The following is an 18064-nucleotide window of genomic DNA, read 5'->3' as shown; positions in this document are numbered from 1 at the left end:
GGAGGCCGGACCAGGCGGAGCTGCAGACTCGGAGGCCGGACCAGGCGGAGCTGCAGATGCAGGACCAGACGGAACTGCAGACTCGGAGGCCGGACCAGGCGGTGGAGCCGGTGGTGGCTGAACGGCCTCGCCAGAACCATCAGCAGACACTGGGACGTGCTGGCTGGGTCCTCCCAGACCCCCAGCTGATGAGGCAAGAGGCTGAACGGGCCCCTCGGATCCTCCAGCAGGAAGAGACGGCTGAAGCGGTTCCTCGGACCCTCCAGCAGAGACAGGAGGCTGAACTGGCCCCTCGGATCCTCCAGCAGGAAGAGACGGCTGAAGCGATTCCTCGGACCCTCCAGCGGAGACAGGTGGCTGAAGCGGTTCCTCGGACCCTCCAGCGGAGACAGGTGGCTGAACGGGCCCCTCGGACCCTCCAGCGGAGACAGGTGGCTGAACGGGCCCCTCGGACCCTCCAGCGGAGACAGGTGGCTGAACGGGCCCCTCGGACCCTCCAGCGGAGACAGGTGGCTGAACGGGCCCCTCGGACCCTCCAGCGGAGACAGGAGGCTGAACGGGCTCCCCGGGCCCTCCAGCTGACGAGGCGTGAAGCTGAACGGGCTCCTCGGGTCCTCCGGCTGACGAGGCGTGAGGCCGAACGGATGACCGAGGAGAAGAGCGACGGTGGCGTCGCTTCCTTTTAGACGAGGGAACAGGAACCGGTGGAGAAACGGAGACCTCCTCCTCATCCTCCGACCACACAGCCGCCAGAAAAAAGGCAGGCGAACGGACAGGCGAACAAGGTCCCGGCTGGCGTGAGAAAGGGGAGGAAGCCTGCAGTGGCGATGAGGCAGAGTGTGCGTTGCCCTGCGGCAGCGGTGGGGAAGATGTAGTGAGGGAGAGAGCAAGCTCACTAGCCCTGACTTGCTCTCTCCAGGCAGTTATGGTGTTCCCCAACTCAGTGTCCTTAGCAAACTGGCTAAGCCGGGGATTATGCCGAATGATGGCCTCCACCGCGCTCAGCCCCACTGCCATGGTCCTTAAATCCGAGGACTGGGCGATGCGGTCGAGCAGGCTCACCAGCCGCTCCATCTCGCCACTGAACTCTGAGAAAAAGGAGTCTGCAGGGTCCATGTTCTGGTCGCGATCTTCTGTTAGGTGACGGCTGTGTGCGGACAGGGATAGGACCCAAGATGCAGACTCAAGAGAGAAACTTAAACCAAAACAGCTTTAATGCTGAACTCAAACATAACATAACTGGAGAAAGGTCAAAAATAAACTAACACCGGCGGATTGACAAAACACACAGCAAAATAAACGGTAGATCGCGACACAGACACTAAGAAACACAGGGCTTAAATACACAGAGGGAGCAATCAGGGAATGGGTAACAGGAGGGAAACACAGCTGGGACAAATCAGGCCTAACGAGACAAGGGGAAGCAAAACCAGACACATTAACATCAGACATGGACTTTCAAAGTAAAACAGGAAACATAACACAGACTCACATGCAGGCACTACAGAGGGAACAGAGATGTGGGACCAGGGCAGACACAAACACTGACTGAACACGGGGATATAGGAACTAAGGATACACAGAGACGTGAACTAGACAAGGGGATACAGGTGATAGGGGAGACAGAGCAACTAAAGAAGACAGAGACATAAACCATAAGACAGAACTCAAAGAAACCAAAGACTAGAAAATATAAATAATATAATAAACTCAAAAACCCTGGGTCAACGACCCAGGCATCCTAACAGGCTTTGGATTGTTGATCGTAGAATGGTTGGTTGCACTGCTGTTCTATAGAAGGTGATTTCTGTTTTTTTTTCTTTTTCCAACTTTGTTTTATTGATTTCAACAATGACATACAAAGTTAGCAACAGCAAAGTCAATCTTGATTTCAGAACAGTTGTATGTCCATTATACCCTCCTATAGAAGGTGATTTCAATGTGAGTACAGATCACTTGTTCTTTGTTTTGGTTAAAATGAATTGATGCGTTGTATGTCATTAAATGAACTGCATCTACTGACAGACAAAACCACATGTAGAACTACTGATGTTTTAACAATTCATCCATCCATCCATCACTTATCTGAAATCTGGTTGTTTTGGCATAAGGCTAAGCAAGGTGTTCCCATATACAATGGGCAATATCCCCACTCAGCACTTCTCCTCCCTGACCAAACAAGGCCTGAGCCAAGCGCTGATTTTCCCTTTTGAAGTCACCAGACAAATTCCGAGAACTCCTTTAAGGCTTAAAGCCCTTTACCCTCCCTCCCTGAACTCCTGCCACACATGAGTTTTTGCTTCCACAAAGGCTAAACCTGCAGCAAACCTGCAGAAATTCTCCTTTTTTCTTCAGCCTGGTGACTTTCCCCACCAGCCGTGTTCACCCATGGCTCCTCATGTTGGTGCCATGACCAGCATGGTTTCAATTATACAGTTATACACAACAACACCCGAGAGCCACCTCTGCAATGAGCTCAAGACAGAAAATGACTCTTATTCAACGCAGAACGATAAACGCATGAACAAAATTAAGCCAACAATAATAAACAAAACTAAAGCTATAGAATAACAACAAAAAACAAACAGATCTCAACACCAGTGTTTGGGTTTATCCGTCTACAAGTAATTTAAATTATTTAAAGTCTTTTGCTTGATTTGATTTTCAGAACAGTTTTACATCATGAAATGTTTGACTAGTTCAGTAACACTTTGAGATATATAGCTAAACTCACAAGTGAAAGATTTATGATCTCAAATCTTTTTGAGCTTCTTGAAATAAGTGTTTGGAATTTAGCCCCTAAATTCACCAGCTTTACATGCTGCTCATTACCAACGATTGACACTATGGACTAACAAGCCATTTGTGCAACAAACTTTACTGTTTCTTCTGATTTGTCCTTTCAGAAAGTAAAGTTTCACACTGGACATCCACTTTCTTGATCTTGGGAAAACATTTTGTTTTGGTCACATATCATGAACACTTAAAGGTCATCTGGCTCCATTTCAGACACTTACAGTGGGTATCCAGTCACTTTGCATGTCATGAACTTGTTTTTTCATGGTTTTTACATCTCCCTATGGTAAACACTTACATAGTGTTATAAATCTTTAAAGCTGATCAGTAGGGATGGGTACCGGTATCCGGTGCCATTATGGTTCTGACATAAACGGTAGTAACCAGACCGAAAAGCAGTGCACATTTCGGTGCTTTTTTTCCCTGAGATGTCACACACTTTGAATTCTAGCCAATCATTTTACCTTTCCAAGGGTAGTAGGCAGGCCCAGGTACGTACGTTCTTTTAGAGCAGAGCTACAGATTAAAAATGCCCAAGGCGAAGCGGTCAAAAGTCTGGCTGTACTCCACAGCAAAAGATGCAAACTCAGCAGCCTGCAACAAGTGCTTTAAGGTGATACTGTGCAAAGGAGGTAACACCTCGAATCTGATGAAACACCTGGCGACGCATAGCGTTTTTTTAAAAGCCGAGAAATGCGCCGTATTTGATAGCTTGCTGCGAGACCTCACACCGAGCACATCTACTTCGTGTGTCGTGTCTGTTATCGGACCCGGAGTTAGCAGCCGTTCTTCTCTGTGTGACTAGCTTAATGTTGTCTGTGTGTAATTTACATTGAGTAGGCTAACCACGTTATTAAATTAATGCATGTAAGGTGAACTAGCAAACACCGTTGTAGTTACATGCGGCTGTCTTCTTGTTTGATGGCAGATGCTCCCTTCACCCTGGCCAAAAAGGCTAAAATGACCAAAGAAAAAGAGGGAAACAGCTAAACATGAGAGGTTTTTGATTAAAGTTTGTGGTTTTTCTCCATTGTTTAAGCACTGCTTCCAGCCAAGAGTGATACCATATATGCCCTATAGCTGCAGAAAAGGCTAACATTGTTATCTTTTTACAAAAAGAACAGCTAAACATGAGAGGTTTTTGGACAAAGTGTGTGCTCTCCATTCTTTAAGCACCGGTTCGAGCACCGTTTAAGCACCGGCACTGTTTCAAAAGTACCGGTTTGGTACTGGTATCGGATAAAACCTAAACGATACCCATCCCTACTGATCAGTGTGTGATTCCTACAACTGAATCAGAAGATGAAACAGGTGTGTAAAAATAACATTTTGTTTTATTAATGTTTCCATTATTACTCTGTAAGACACTTGTAATAGTAGGCATATACATTTTTAATATCTCACTGTAATGCCCCCCCCTCTGCAGGAAGCACCAGATTCCAGATCCATATACTGAACTGTTATATCAAGGGATGGGAATAAATAAGAATTTAGCAATTCCGATTCCATTATTGATATCACTTAACAATTCTACTTCTTACTGAGATTTCAGGCTGTCTTGAAGAGTAAAAGTGGTCATACCAAAAATAACTTTCAAGATCGATAGAAATGTTTAAACATTTTTTTTTGCTTTGTTTACTGTATTTCTATATACATATATATGTATCTTAGCAAAATATAAAAAAAAGACTGATGCAGAACTCAGCACAGTACTGTAACTCTGATCTTAAAGCTATGTAAATTAAAAGATTAACTAAAATAGCCTCACTTCTTTGGCCTTATTATTATCCATGTTGCACTCTACGTAATTCATAATGTGAATGAATGACATGAATTAAAATAATTGATGGTGATCTGATTCTTGTGTTTTTGCTTTTATATTGTTTGACACATTTTAGTCATTTCCTTTTTTTAAAAAAATTTAAATCATTTAATCATCTTTTTTCCTCATCTACACATTTCATTGTATCTGTCTTGTCTCTGACAATGATTAGACATAAACTCCTTTCATACCAGCTTGCACTACCACTTTTTTAAAATAGCCAACAGTCTTGTTTTCTCTTCCTTCACTTATCTAAGAGTAAGTGAAGTACATGTTCTTGTACTTGCTTAAGGACATGTTCATACTTAGAGTGCCCTCTAATGGATATAACTACATGGGCACTTCTTGATGCGTGCTCAATCGTCCAGGTAAATAAGTCCCTTTCTGGCTCTTTCTAATAAAATTCCTTCCGTTCTTTTTAGGATTTCTCGGCTTATGCTGACTTCCACAGTGCTTACAGCTAAACTTTGTGTCATTTGGTTACAGCCAAAAGTAATATAACTCTTTTGTCTTGCATGATGAAACACATCATCACTTCATTTTAAATCATTCAGGAAACTGTGCTCGCTGTCTTTCCTGTCTCTGTGTGTATTTATATACTCTGTGGTTTAAAAAAACAAGTCAGTATATGTTGTCACTGCTGCAGACATTCAGGTAGTATGTCCATTTACTTTTCTTACATGTACTTTTCATATTTATATATTTAAGAGTTTATTTTGTGTTTGATTTCCTTGTTTACATAATGACCCTGTGGTTTAAATTAATATAATTTTAATGTTTGGTATGTGTCTCACAGAGTACTTCCAAAAACCTGATATTTAGTCAGTAAGGGTGGGTTTTAAAAATTGCATTGATTTTAGTTTGAATAATGCGATAACGATTGATGAAATCTTGAATTGATTTTTCTGGTCTTCTTTTTCTGGTTCAGTGAATTTTGGAAACTGACTAAAGTTGTTGCTTCATAATGTGAGATGTCTGCTTTCAGCACCCGACGGCACCCACACGGACATGCCGTCGGGTGTAAACGTCACTCATGAGTTGCCTCAGAACTTTGCACAACACTGTAAATCTGAAACTTTTTTCATACCAGCTTGCACTACCACCTTCTTAAAATAGCCAACGGTCTTGTTTTCTGTGTCTTGCCTTACTCTTTGGTATTCCTAAGAGAGTAAGTGAAGAGTAAGAGTAAGTGAAGCACATGTTCTTGTACATGTTTTAGGACATGTTCATACTTATAGTGCCCTCTAATGGATATAACTGCATGGGCACTGTTGCATTTTATCCTTATCACTAAACCTATTTTCTTTAAAATTATGAAAATGGTTTTCTACAGAATTTAAACATAGGTGTCATCATGTTCTCAACTCTATGAGATAATCACATGAAAAAAAATAACTCATAAGGTTTTACTTACTTTACTTCAGCACAACATCAGTTCCTTGTCTTTAGATTCCAACTTAGCTGGAATCATGTAGTTTATTACATGATTCCATGTTTACCTTTTTTAATCTCTGAGATTGAATGTGCTATGTTAAAGCTCACAGATTTAATGATTTAATAGATTTTGTTAAAAACAAAACAAAACATATACACACCACTTACCCTGTTAGTGTGGGGATGACCACTACTCTGTGGTGTTTGGAATTTTGCAAAACTGAAAAAAACAACAACCCAAAAAACAAATTAAACAGACACAAACTATCTACACATATAAATTAAGGGCTATTTCTAATAAACACATCATCACTTCATATTAAATCATTCAGGAAACCGTGCTCGCTGTCTTTCCTGTGTGTGTGTGTGTGTGTGTGTGTGTGTGTGTGTGTGTGTGTGTGTGTGTGTGTGTGTGTGTGTGTGTGTGTGTGTGTGTGTGTGTGTATATATATATATATATATGTGTGTGTGTGTTCTGTGGTTTAAAAAAAAGTCAGTAGTTGTCACTGCTGTAGACACGATACCACACTACTGACGTTGAAACAACTAGTAGCTCAGCATTCCAAAATTCAGAAGAAGGAACGGCTAGAGATCGACAAGGTACAACAAATGCTATGGCAAGGGGGAGCCAGGACGAAGTATCCAGGTCTTGAAACCTGGATACTTCGTAGCTGGTTACCAAGGCTTTGTGAAGTACCCTTAGATCAGGGGTGTCAAACTCAAATACACAGTGGGCCAAAATTCAAAACTGGAACAAAGTCGCGGGCTAATGTTAATATTTATTGAAATATATTTATTCCTCCAGATATAAGAATGAATCTTTTCTTAAGGACTCAAACACGTTTTGCTGAAAAACTGAATATGGAACAAGCAAAGCTTAATACTAAACAATATATATATTAGCTGTATAATACCAGTAGGCCAGCTCTAATAGTAATTTGGTATGGCTTCGCGGGCCAAATGTAATTAGGCTGCGGGCCAAATTTGGCCCGCGGGCCAGAGTTTGACACCTATGCCTTAGATGATGTGTATGCAGCACTATGGACCACGACCAATACCAAGACTACCCAGCTGATCTACACTATGGCAGCAGTGAACAGTGAGATGCTTGGTTACAAGTTGAACAGCCACAAGGAGCAGTACCCTCCATGGAGAAGGAGACCAGAGGTCAAACTCAAGGTAGAACAGAGGGAGGTTAGCCAGCTATGGGAGCTGCAGAAAGAAGTACAGCAAGCTGTCCATACCTGAGGCCTTGGAAACTGCAAAGCAAAGACTCACAGCCTTGGCTAGCCGCTTGAAAAAGTTTACCAGAGAAATAGAGGTATACTCTCAGTGGCAGGGGAACATTATGAGAACTTTCACTTACTCTTAGGTTTCTGTTTCTGAGTCCATACATATTATGATGACAGGTTTGACCTGACCAGGTTTAATCAAAGAAATTATCCACATCTGCTCATTCTGCTTAAAAGATGGGCAAGATGGGAGGTGAGGTTAGTGAAAGAGCAAGTGTGGAAGTGACACAAGCATAAAGAGGAGTGCTAGCATAGTTAGAGAGTCATTTAACAGTTTTTCTGTTTCACCAGAAGCATCAATATTGTTTAAATGTATGCTTACACACAATTTTCCCTGGTTTGAGTGCAAGAGGACACATAAATAACTTGGGGATTACATCAAGAAGGACATGATGCACCATTAGATACAAAATTCTGCCAAATCCAATATGTGGAGCTACACACTCTCACTTCTCTTGGATAAGAGAGTAGGAAAAGTAGCTTTTACTTTGAATCACTTAAATGCATTTTGCACCCTGTTGTTTAATTTGTAAAAAAAAAAAAAAAAAAAAAAGCAGATCCCTTTGATGTATAACAGTTGCAAACTGAGCCTGTTAATTTTAACTGTCATTTCAGGTAAATAATCATGGCCTCCGGTGGCACTCCTTTATTCATTTTCATTGTCCTCTGCATCAGTGCAGTTAAGAGTGATGGTAAGTTTATTCATAATCTGAGAACTTAGTGTGCTCTCTACTCATGTAACGTCACATCTAATTTTACTTTCTGTTTCTACAGATTTTATAAAAGTGGAATGCAAAACTAAAAATGTAGGACACTATGGCCAACAGTCACTGCTGGAGTATGTCGTCAAAACAGGACAATTTGTAACTGATCCAAATATTCGTATGGTTGCTTGGAAAAAACTGACCTCTCCAGAAGACGAAGGTGATCTCGTGTTGGGTTTTCAAAGAGGGAAATTGGACCGGCCAAAGCGAGGCTACAGGTTTGCTGAACCATCATGGGACGAGAAGAACATGAATGTATCTCTGCTCATCACCAACACTGCAGTGGCAGATGATGGAGATTACAAGTGCATGGTGATCACAGACAGTGGTGATGACAGGATGGTCACTAACCTTGAAGTCCAAGGTAACACTGACATATATTACAACATTAGCACAGACTTATTAACTAGGATTCCCAGGCTTCTACCGTTCTACCTTTAAAAGCCGGAGAGCAGTCAAATGGTGGAAGTGGAAGCTAAATTGGCTAGTCATTCATATGTATATTAGGTTGTTACCTAGGAATTCTGGAGGGAGGGGAGTGGGGGTGTGAAGCATTCTCAATCATCCAGGGAAATAAATCTCCAAAAGTCACCAACTTGGAGTGTTTCAGTTTGCCATCTTAGGGAGAAATCAACACACATGGGTGTAGGTCCTTTGTTGCTGAGATTTATTGATAAAAACAGTACAAAAAACCAACCATTTGTACACATGTGTACACATATGCTTTTATTATACCAGTGGTCTGATTGATGCCACAATGGACCACTGATCAAAGACCACTGATCAATTGTGATCAAGGGTATATATATGATACAATCTCACTGCACTTAGCCTAATCCTTCATTGCCCTGAAGAATTCTGTGGTGTACGGACCTCCTCTCCAAGGAAAGAAAATGCAGAGAAGACTCACCACTCAGCAGGCCTTGGAAATGATCCTGACGGAAGTCGACCCTTGTGACTCGGATGGAGAAGACCTAGAAGTTCAGCCGGATTCGGACTCAGAGCTGTCTGATCAGTCTTCCGGTTAGTTTCATTTCATGTTATTTCCTTTTTCATTTCAAACAAGTAAGTGGATGTAGTTAGTAAGTAAGATATTTCAGACATTATTCTGATACAGAGGAGGAGATACTGGAATTATAATTAGTATCTATGCATGCATTTGTGATTTTGTTTGACCTTCCCATTGCTCACAATTTGAATTTGTTCACACTGCAGATGAGGAGACTGCTTCTCCACCGAAAAAGAGAGCTTGTTTGGGGACTGAGACAGCGAAAGATGGCACAGTGTGGCGTGAAGAACATGTGGGGACCTGTCTCCCTTTCACCCCAATAGAAGCGTACGCTGCAGATGGAGAGCAGCATGCACAGCGTGGTTCAGACTGATAACACTACCAAAAGGAAGCCAAACACTGTCACCCTTTACAACAAAACAAAGTGTGGCGTGGATGTGATGGACCAGATGGTTCGGGAGTACACTGTCCGCAAAGGAACACGGCGCTGGCCAGTTGCCGTGTTTTATAACATGATTGACATGGCAGCACTGAATGCACATGTGCTGTATCAAGCATGCACCGGGACGAAGGAAAGACGGGTGGACTTCCTGGTGGCGCTTGCAACAGAGTTGGCTCACTCTCATGTAGCTACGAAGAAGGCAAGAAAAGAACAGTTGCTTCGGACACAACCCTCCACACCTAGCCCTGGAAAAAGAGCCACGTGTCAGGTCAAACACAAATGCAAGAACAATCATGCCACTGTGCGATGTGTTCACTGCTACAGATACACATGTGGTAAATGCAGACTACAGATACCATGGCAGTGCCAGGATTGTGAGTGATTGCTGAAAATGTTGTAATGTACTCACTCGCTTTTTATTATTATTTGTAAATATGTGTACAAATGGTTGGTTTTTTGTACTGTTTTTATCAATAAATCTCAGCAACAAAGGACCTACACCCATGTGTGTTGATTTCTCCCTAAGATGGCAAACTGAAACACTCCAAGTTGGTGACTTTTGGAGATTTATTTCCCTGGATGATTGAGAATGCTTCACACCCCCACTCCCCTCCCTCCAGAATTCCTAGGTAACAACCTAATATACATATGAATGACTAGCCAATTTAGCTTCCACTTCCACCATTTGACTGCTCTCCGGCTTTTAAAGGTAGAAACGCAAAATGTTGTTGCCGCGGGGCAATGATTTTAAATAAGAAATTGAATTACATTTTTTATCACATATAAAGGACTATGGCTATTACATATTATTATTATTATTATTATTTTATTTTATTAAAAACAAAGTGCAGTCTTCATCTTTGTAATTACGTTTTTATTTCTTTAGCCAAATACAGCACACTACACCTGAGAAAATTACTGCTGACAGCTTTTACATATCAGCTATTATAATAGTCACATCTTTTAAAGATGTTATTTTATTAATGTCAAGGTGCAATGTTCAGTTCAGTGATTGTGCTTCCCATTTTGTCTCTGCAGCCAGATACAGTATCTTGACTGTATACTCCATCCCTGAGAAAATTGTCCCAAATACAGACAGTACCCTGATCTGTGAGTCTCGTGGAGGCTACCCACAGGTAACAATTCACTGGTTTGATGAAGAGAAACATGACTGGACAGGAAGCTCTGAAATGGAGGTGACACAGTCAGACGATGGTTTGTTTCAACTCACAGGCAGACTCCATTTGTTTAGAGGATCCACTTTCCAGAGGTATACCTGTGTTGTGTTAAATGCCAGTGGAGGAAAAGAGGATGAGATCATAGTTGAAATGCCAGCACCACCAAGACTAACACCTCCTTCAGGTATACTTTATTACACAAAATTATGCACCACACGTGATACTTTATATCATATTCCCAGCAAAGATGCCCATGCCCACAGCTGGTAGGTGTGTTCAGCTGTGTGAGCAGGGCAAACCCACACATTCTATGTGGATCTCAAGTGAGTGTGCACATACAGGGTCCAAAGCAGTTTTGCCCTTTGGGGCTCCCAAGAGGGAATTCTGTGGACACCCACAGTTAATGACAAAAACCTATGGGGAGCTCATGAAGAGTAGCTACAGTGAGGAGTTCTTGTGGGGCTCCCCACAGTGCCTCCAGTGCATGGCCCAGGGCTCTGATAGGGGATATTTGCTGGGATATACAATCAAATATGAGAATTCATCTGTAGAATAAGTTTGTATTTGTGTCACATCAGATTGTATTGAACAATAAACTCTAATAGACTTAGAGCTTTTTATTGTCATTGTGCAGTTTCTTGCACAGCGAAATTGGGTAGCTGGACCACAAAGGTGCAAAAGTAAGAAGAAGAGAAACCAATATACAACTGGGGGGAAAAACAGTAAAGGGTTTACACGTTTAAAAAAATATAAATTCTATTTCAATTTTCTTTTTTACATCTAAAAAAATAAAACAGATGTTTCTGACCAACATCGTATTGAACACTTAAAACAGTCTGGTGTTAAAGGCCAGACCAGACTGGCTAATGCTTGTTGTTTTATAGAAAATTCCCCCAGCTGTTCATTAACTATCCCAGGCACTCTCCTCACAATCCTATTATCCGTCACAATACTGCAAGTAATGCCTGCCACGTTGTTTCTTTTTTACTCTCTACTTCTACATGATTATTGTTTCAAAATAAAGGAAATGCTCAATTTGTACATTCCCCTCTGACAGGTAAAGAGACATTGAATGTAGTTTAGTATATTATAACAGGGAGAACTAAAAGACCAACAATTATCATGTATTCTTGTGTTTCCTAATTTTAGAGATTAGCTCACTATTTTTTTCTGTTGTTGGACAAGGTCCAGAGCCAATAGAGATCTGCAAAATAGTTGTCCGTCTGGTGGTAACTGGTTCACTGATGGTAGGATTGCTGTGTGTGCTGTTGTTCTACAGATGGAGAGCTCAACGTGAGTACACGTTCCTCGTTTCTCTTATCTGATGGATTACACCTGTTTAAATGAACTGTCTTTTTAAGAAGAATCACATATAGAAAATAAATGTAACTATCCAGAATTGTTGATGTTTGAACATATTTAATATTTTAGTTTTTCTGAGAATCAAGACCCACTGTTTAAAAACTCCTTTACAATTTAACTTACCACAAGGTGCTCGCTAGATGTATCCACTGTAACATTGAGAAATGCCACTAATCAACACATTATTCAGCTGTTAATGTTGCTACTCATGAAGGAAAATTCTTACAGGCAAATGCTAAAGTGAAGATGAAAAACCTGTAACACCTTTTTTTCAGGATGGGAAAATGCACTCCTTTTGTTATTTTATTGGATTAAATGAGGCTACTGTAAACTTTAATCAAGTTTAATCAGGTTACTTTTTCAATAATTTTTCTTAATAGGCATCATAAGCTGTCTCATACAGGTGATAAAATAAAAGTATAGATATCTACAGTAATTTTTTTTTTTTTACCAAATACTGTCTTGTAACTTTTTTTTTCTCTTTTTGACAGAGGTCCAGAAGTGCTCTACTGAACCTCGTACGGGTACGTAAATCTTTGGATATACTGGATTTACTGCTCTTCTACTTCCTTCCTCCAGTATCACACTGAACATTTCCAGTTTTCAAAAGGCCAAGACTTCTGTTTGAGACACTTACAGCAGGATATCCGTCTGTGCTTGTATGTCCTGAACGTCTATATAAGTAAAATCTTAAACAGTGTTTTAAATCATTCCAGTTTACAGACCTGAAGTGAATCTGTAGGCAGGTATGTACATCACAGTAATCTGTCTGTATTTAACACTTGGTTTTAAGACATCATTCAGATTGTGATGTTAAATCTTTCTGTAGATTGCACTTCTCACATGTTTACAGGCCACCATATACTGATAAGAATACCAACATGCATCAAAATATGTATAAGACAAATACATATCAAAAGTCTAATGCCCTAATGCTGTTTCTTTGTCTCTCAGCAGGAGGCACCACACACCAGATGATTATACTGTATCAATTTAATGCAACACTTCCTTATTCGCTATTTGCGCTATTTGTATTTACCTATTGCAAACACAGTGTATAACCAAACATACCCTGTATTACTGCGATTTAGCAGACAACCCATAAGACCTTTATTCACTTAAACTCTGTATATAAAGAATAAAGTCTTGAGCTTAAAAAAACCCATCTTTGAATCAAGCCAAGATCAACGAGGCAGGGAACCGTTACAGCCAAGTCATTTACAAACAATCACACCAGACTAGAAAGTGAAGACTTCTGATTTCACTTGGTTGACTGAAATGTCTGTGTACATATAACACAATCATGTGTTGTCCATACAGTAATTGTATTGCTTTGCAGTTAAACAGCATTTATTTGCAGTTAAACAGCATTTATTCTCACTTCCACTTCTCATGTTTATTATATATTTTGGGGATAGCACCACGTTGTTATGTGGTATGTGTGTAAATCTGTTGTTCCCAACACATACAGACATACAATGATCTTTTTATGGTTTTATAATGCTTTACAAAATATATATTAACGTCACTTAGACAATGATACGGAATACGTAGAACTGTCTAAAGCCTGAATAACTGATGGAACTGTATGTTTGAACTGTGGCTTGACAGAGCAGTCAAGAAATGTTGGCCTTACTGTTATATGATGTACACTTCTCCAAAAGGGCATTAAATGGACTTTCCATCCCCCAGCTCGCTCCCTTCATGGAGGTGTATGGGAAAGACAGGATCTGTGAGAAAAATTCTCAATTCCACCTTAAATGTACAAAGTCTTGATGAAGAGGGTCTCAGGACTGCTTTATGTGAAGCTGAAGCTTTTTGAATGCTCGTCCCACAAAGGCTTCTACAAATCCAAATGACCTTGAAGCACTTACCCAGAACCACCTGTTGCTTCTTAAGACTGCACCATTACTACCACCAGGATGTTTTCAGAAAGATGACATATATGCTCACCGCACATGGAAATAAGTCCAATATATGTTGGATTTATTCTGGAAAAGTGGATTAAGGAATATCTTCCACAACTGCAACAAAGACAGAAATGGTGCAATCCAAGACGAAACTTCATGCCAGGACACATTGTGTTCATTGTTGATGGTTCAGCACAATGGAATTCCTGGATAACTGGAAAAATTGAAGAGACAATTCAGGACAAAAAAGGATTTGTTCTTAAATAGAGCTATAAATAAAGTCTGTCTTTTGCAGGAAGCAGAGAACTTTAACAAACTTGAATTACTTAATCATCTCCAAGTGGCTTACTTTTTTTACTTATGGGTTATTAACTTCACAGATGGTGAACCGTGGTGTTATAAGTAGTGGTACTGGTCAATTTTGCACTACAGGGTAATTGGAATTCTTTATAAACCAGCAAAAGTTGTAAGACTTGATTATTTTGTAATTATGATTTGAAGAAGAATAATTAGGGGCCAGTATTGTAAGAGCCAAATTGAATGTTTATGTTTTGTTTATTTGTTCTGGTGGCACAGGTGTTTAGATTTTCCTGCACCTCAGGTGATTACATTGGGGTGTTATTTACCTGACGCTGGCGCACTAAACAGAAAGTACGGGTAAGTGTTGGGGTCTTTTTGCAAACTTTTCTGATGACCGTCATTTTAGCACGTTATTTCACGTCACCTTTCAGTCCTATTCACAAACAACGTAAGTTAATACATGCGCTATTTGTTTTGATTGAAAGTGGAAGTTTATTGTTTTTGTTTTAAAATAAAACAAAAACTAACTCAGCCTGATGGAAATCACAACACAGACTGATGCAACAAAAACCAGTAAGTAGGGTGTACAGCATACACCATAGTCTATGGCACACAGGAGTATTAGGTTATTAAGTACACGCTGGTAAGTTGTCTTGTAGAAACTGATTAATTGAAACAAATGAGCTGGCTGTGTGTGCAACAGCACAACAAAACATTACCTGTCCTTTTATTAACTGCACAAGTAGTGGTGGTCATTAGCTGCTAGCTAACTGGGTTAGGGTGTCAAGGGTTTGTAGCTTTGTCCACGGTTCAAGAGAACATATTTAGTTTTAAAGTAGGTTACAGGGCTTTTCCCTGCCTTTCTGGAGCACTTATATTTCACGAAAAACTATCTGATATGCCAATCCACATAATTATGGATCATTATAACATGATATTTTAAAAAATTACAGTGTTTAAAAAAATGCATGAAGAAACAGATTATATTAGATTTATATTTGGAAAATGACAAAATGCTGATTTTACAGCAGTAAAATTATTGTATTTCTACAGTTTAAACATTTAATAAGCTTTCTACCTTGCACAGAGTTGATAGTGAAACAAATTATATCATCATAAATGCATTATTTATATTTATTACTTTATTTTTTAAATTCTCATTACTTTATTATTATAACACTAGGAGTAAATAACAAGGCAAGGATTCTGTATCAGCACCATGATGAAAACTTGTGTCCATAGTGTATTAGAATTAGTATTAGTATTCTAAAGAAGGTATAAAATGTCATTGTGCGTGTGTTTGTACATGTTTTACATGTATCGATTTGTTTAATATATTACACATGATATAACATTGACCACACATGCCCAGTAAGGACATGAGGAGGAAACTGACAGAAGGAGCTGTGAGAGACTGTGGATCCCTCAGCAGCTGGATTAAAAAGACAGGTAACATTAACACATGTACAGGTTGTTGCATTGCAGAGGTATTCAAGTATTAAAACAATAATAAACACAATTGCAATGATTTGGTTCTATAACATTTTCTATTGTTACTTTATTATGGATTAGGTACAAGAGTTTTTAAGTATGGATAATTAAATAATAGTTTAATGCAATAGCAAATTGTGCCTTGTTCTCAGATGGACAGCAAGTGGACAGTGATAGATCAGTGAGGAGATGAAAGGAGGAAGAGAGGCAAAGAGTGAGTCACAGGCAGAGCGTTGTTTATTTCTGGTGTGTTATGGTTCCAATCTTTGCATTGTATTGTTATCATCTCATAGCACTTGTTTAATCAGCTACCATCTCTCCTATGGACTTCTTAATGTCTACAGTCTCAGATCAGCACAGCTCTGCCCTCCAGCACTGTTAGCAGCAGGAGCAACCGCTCAACAGCAACATTGTAGCTCATCAGGTAAAACACAGGCTACGTTTGCTTTGCATTGTTCCCACCTGATGACAGTGATATAGTATGATGCAATTCCATATTAGATTCTTGATAAATGTGGGTTTTTGTTATTCAGCCTGGTTTTAAACGCCCCTTTTTAACTTTGAGCACCCGCCCCTTTAAACATCTCTGCATGGCCCTGAGTACCTTTAATAGTACCTTATAGTATTGCTGTTTGTGCTATAACTGTCAATATTAAAGAAGGGGGGGGGCACAGTGACAAGTTTTCTGTCTTAATTTATGCTGGAAGTGATAGCAGAGCTGTACATTTAAATTTTTCAGAAATCCATCAGTCAGAACATGGTATATTATGTTTAGCTGGAAACTAGCAAGCTAACGCCACACTGAAAAAATGGGAATTGGGAGGCTTTTGAATTTGCACAAAGGAATTTAGTTAATGCTACACAAGCCTTTCATGTTTCTCTTATTTACATGATTAAATAAAGTACTATTTACTTGATTATAAACAATACTGAGACTACTCATTTTTCTTGCATTGATTTAAAGTGACTAAATTAGAATACTAAAACCATTGTAATTGTGTTTGACCACAACCGGAAATGATGCAATATATTCAAAGACAACAACTAAATATGATTGGATAATAAGACCTAGTCTTATCCAATAAGACAACAACATAATTTAAGGAGAGCGCAATTGACCGCCAGATTCTGGAAGACTGTTCAGCCACATGCAACCTTTGGCACTGAGTCAGGCATACCGGGAAGGTAAGTAATTTAAATACATTTGTTTTAGTTGGGTATGTTTTCACAGAATTGTTGTAGTGCATGCTATATAAATAGTAGTCTGTAATGCATCTACATGTTGTTTTTACAGTGCTAGCTAAAGTTGGTATTAGCTTTGTGGCTAAAGCTGAAAAATAGTAACAAATTGCACATAGTCGGAGAAAGCAGCTGTTGTCAGTCAGATATGGAATTTATGCATGTGACAGAGAGCACTGATGTTTTTTGATGGCTTAGCAAGTTAAAACGTCACTGAGAGAGCACAATCGTGTTTGTGTTACTCGTGCTAGTTATGGCTACAGTGGCTAATTAGTCTGGCTGTAACCGTCAGAGTTTAAGAAGCTGGGAGCACAGTGCCATACCTTAATTCTTGCTGAGGACACACACTCAAGTTATAATAAGGATCCTGCCACCTTAGACGTGGGTTTAAGAACCTGTGCCCATAAATGCCAAATCATTTTTCCCATTTAGTCATTGTTTTAGGTGAAGTGTCACTTACTTGACTATTCTATTGGTTAAGCCCAAATAATACAGCAGATATCTACAAGGAGATAAGTTTGTTCAAAAGAGTATGTCTTATTAAGTGATGTATTGTGAATTTTCCAACATTGTCCTTACAAAAATTAGGACCCTTTCCCCCGCTTTTTTTCTACTTTGTGTAGAACATATGTGAGCTGCTTCTCAAAACATTATGTATAAATGAGAGAAAGATTGGTACTTTAAAGAAACCATTGATGCTCTTCTGGACTGGAATATCTTTTTTCAATTAAAATTAATGTTTTTTGTGATGGTGGAATTTTTACCTTTATGATTACAGAAGTCAAAACATCAGATGATGATAGCTTACCATCTAAACTCCCCATCTCTTGGCAAGTCTGAATTAGAGGTCTCAGCTGTATCTGCCTTTCTAGTGGATTTGCTTAAAGAGGAGATAGCTTATTATTATTATTAGGTACATATTCCCTGACATTCTAGAGGTCAACCTTGCACAGTGTGTGACATTAAAGGGCATAACCTATAGAAATGGAATGGCACTGGCCCAAAGGGCAGCAGGTGGATTGCCA

The 18064-nt window shown here is 39.7% G+C and overlaps 1 protein-coding gene across 1 annotated transcript; it reads left to right on the top strand.

The window, feature by feature from the left end:
• The first annotated feature begins 7969 nt into the window (after positions 1-7969).
• Positions 7970-12062, top strand: LOC146668299 (butyrophilin subfamily 1 member A1-like). Its single transcript, XM_085408836.1, has 4 exons — positions 7970-8036; positions 8119-8472; positions 10598-10921; positions 11923-12062. The coding sequence occupies exons 1-4, from the start codon at positions 7970-7972 to the stop codon at positions 12060-12062; spliced, it is 885 nt and encodes a 294-aa protein (XP_085264962.1).
• The last annotated feature ends 6002 nt before the right edge of the window (positions 12063-18064 follow it).

Source organism: Rhamphochromis longiceps, linkage group LG6 (genome assembly GCF_057381845.1).
Source record: "Rhamphochromis longiceps isolate RC_006_pf linkage group LG6, R_longiceps_female_GT1.1, whole genome shotgun sequence".
NCBI classification, from domain to species: domain Eukaryota; kingdom Metazoa; phylum Chordata; class Actinopteri; order Cichliformes; family Cichlidae; genus Rhamphochromis; species Rhamphochromis longiceps.
The sequence above is the reverse complement of the archived record's forward strand: the minus strand, read 5'-3'. Positions and strand labels throughout refer to the sequence as shown.

Coding starts and splice junctions, on each gene's coding strand:
- LOC146668299 (XM_085408836.1), top strand. CDS start 7,970: ATGGCCTCCGGTGGCACTCCTTTATTCATTTTCATTGTCCTCTGCATC. Junction 8,473..10,597: donor CACTAACCTTGAAGTCCAAG/GTAACACTGACA, acceptor TTGTCTCTGCAG/CCAGATACAGTATCTTGACT. Junction 10,922..11,922: donor AAGACTAACACCTCCTTCAG/GTATACTTTATT, acceptor TTGTTGGACAAG/GTCCAGAGCCAATAGAGATC.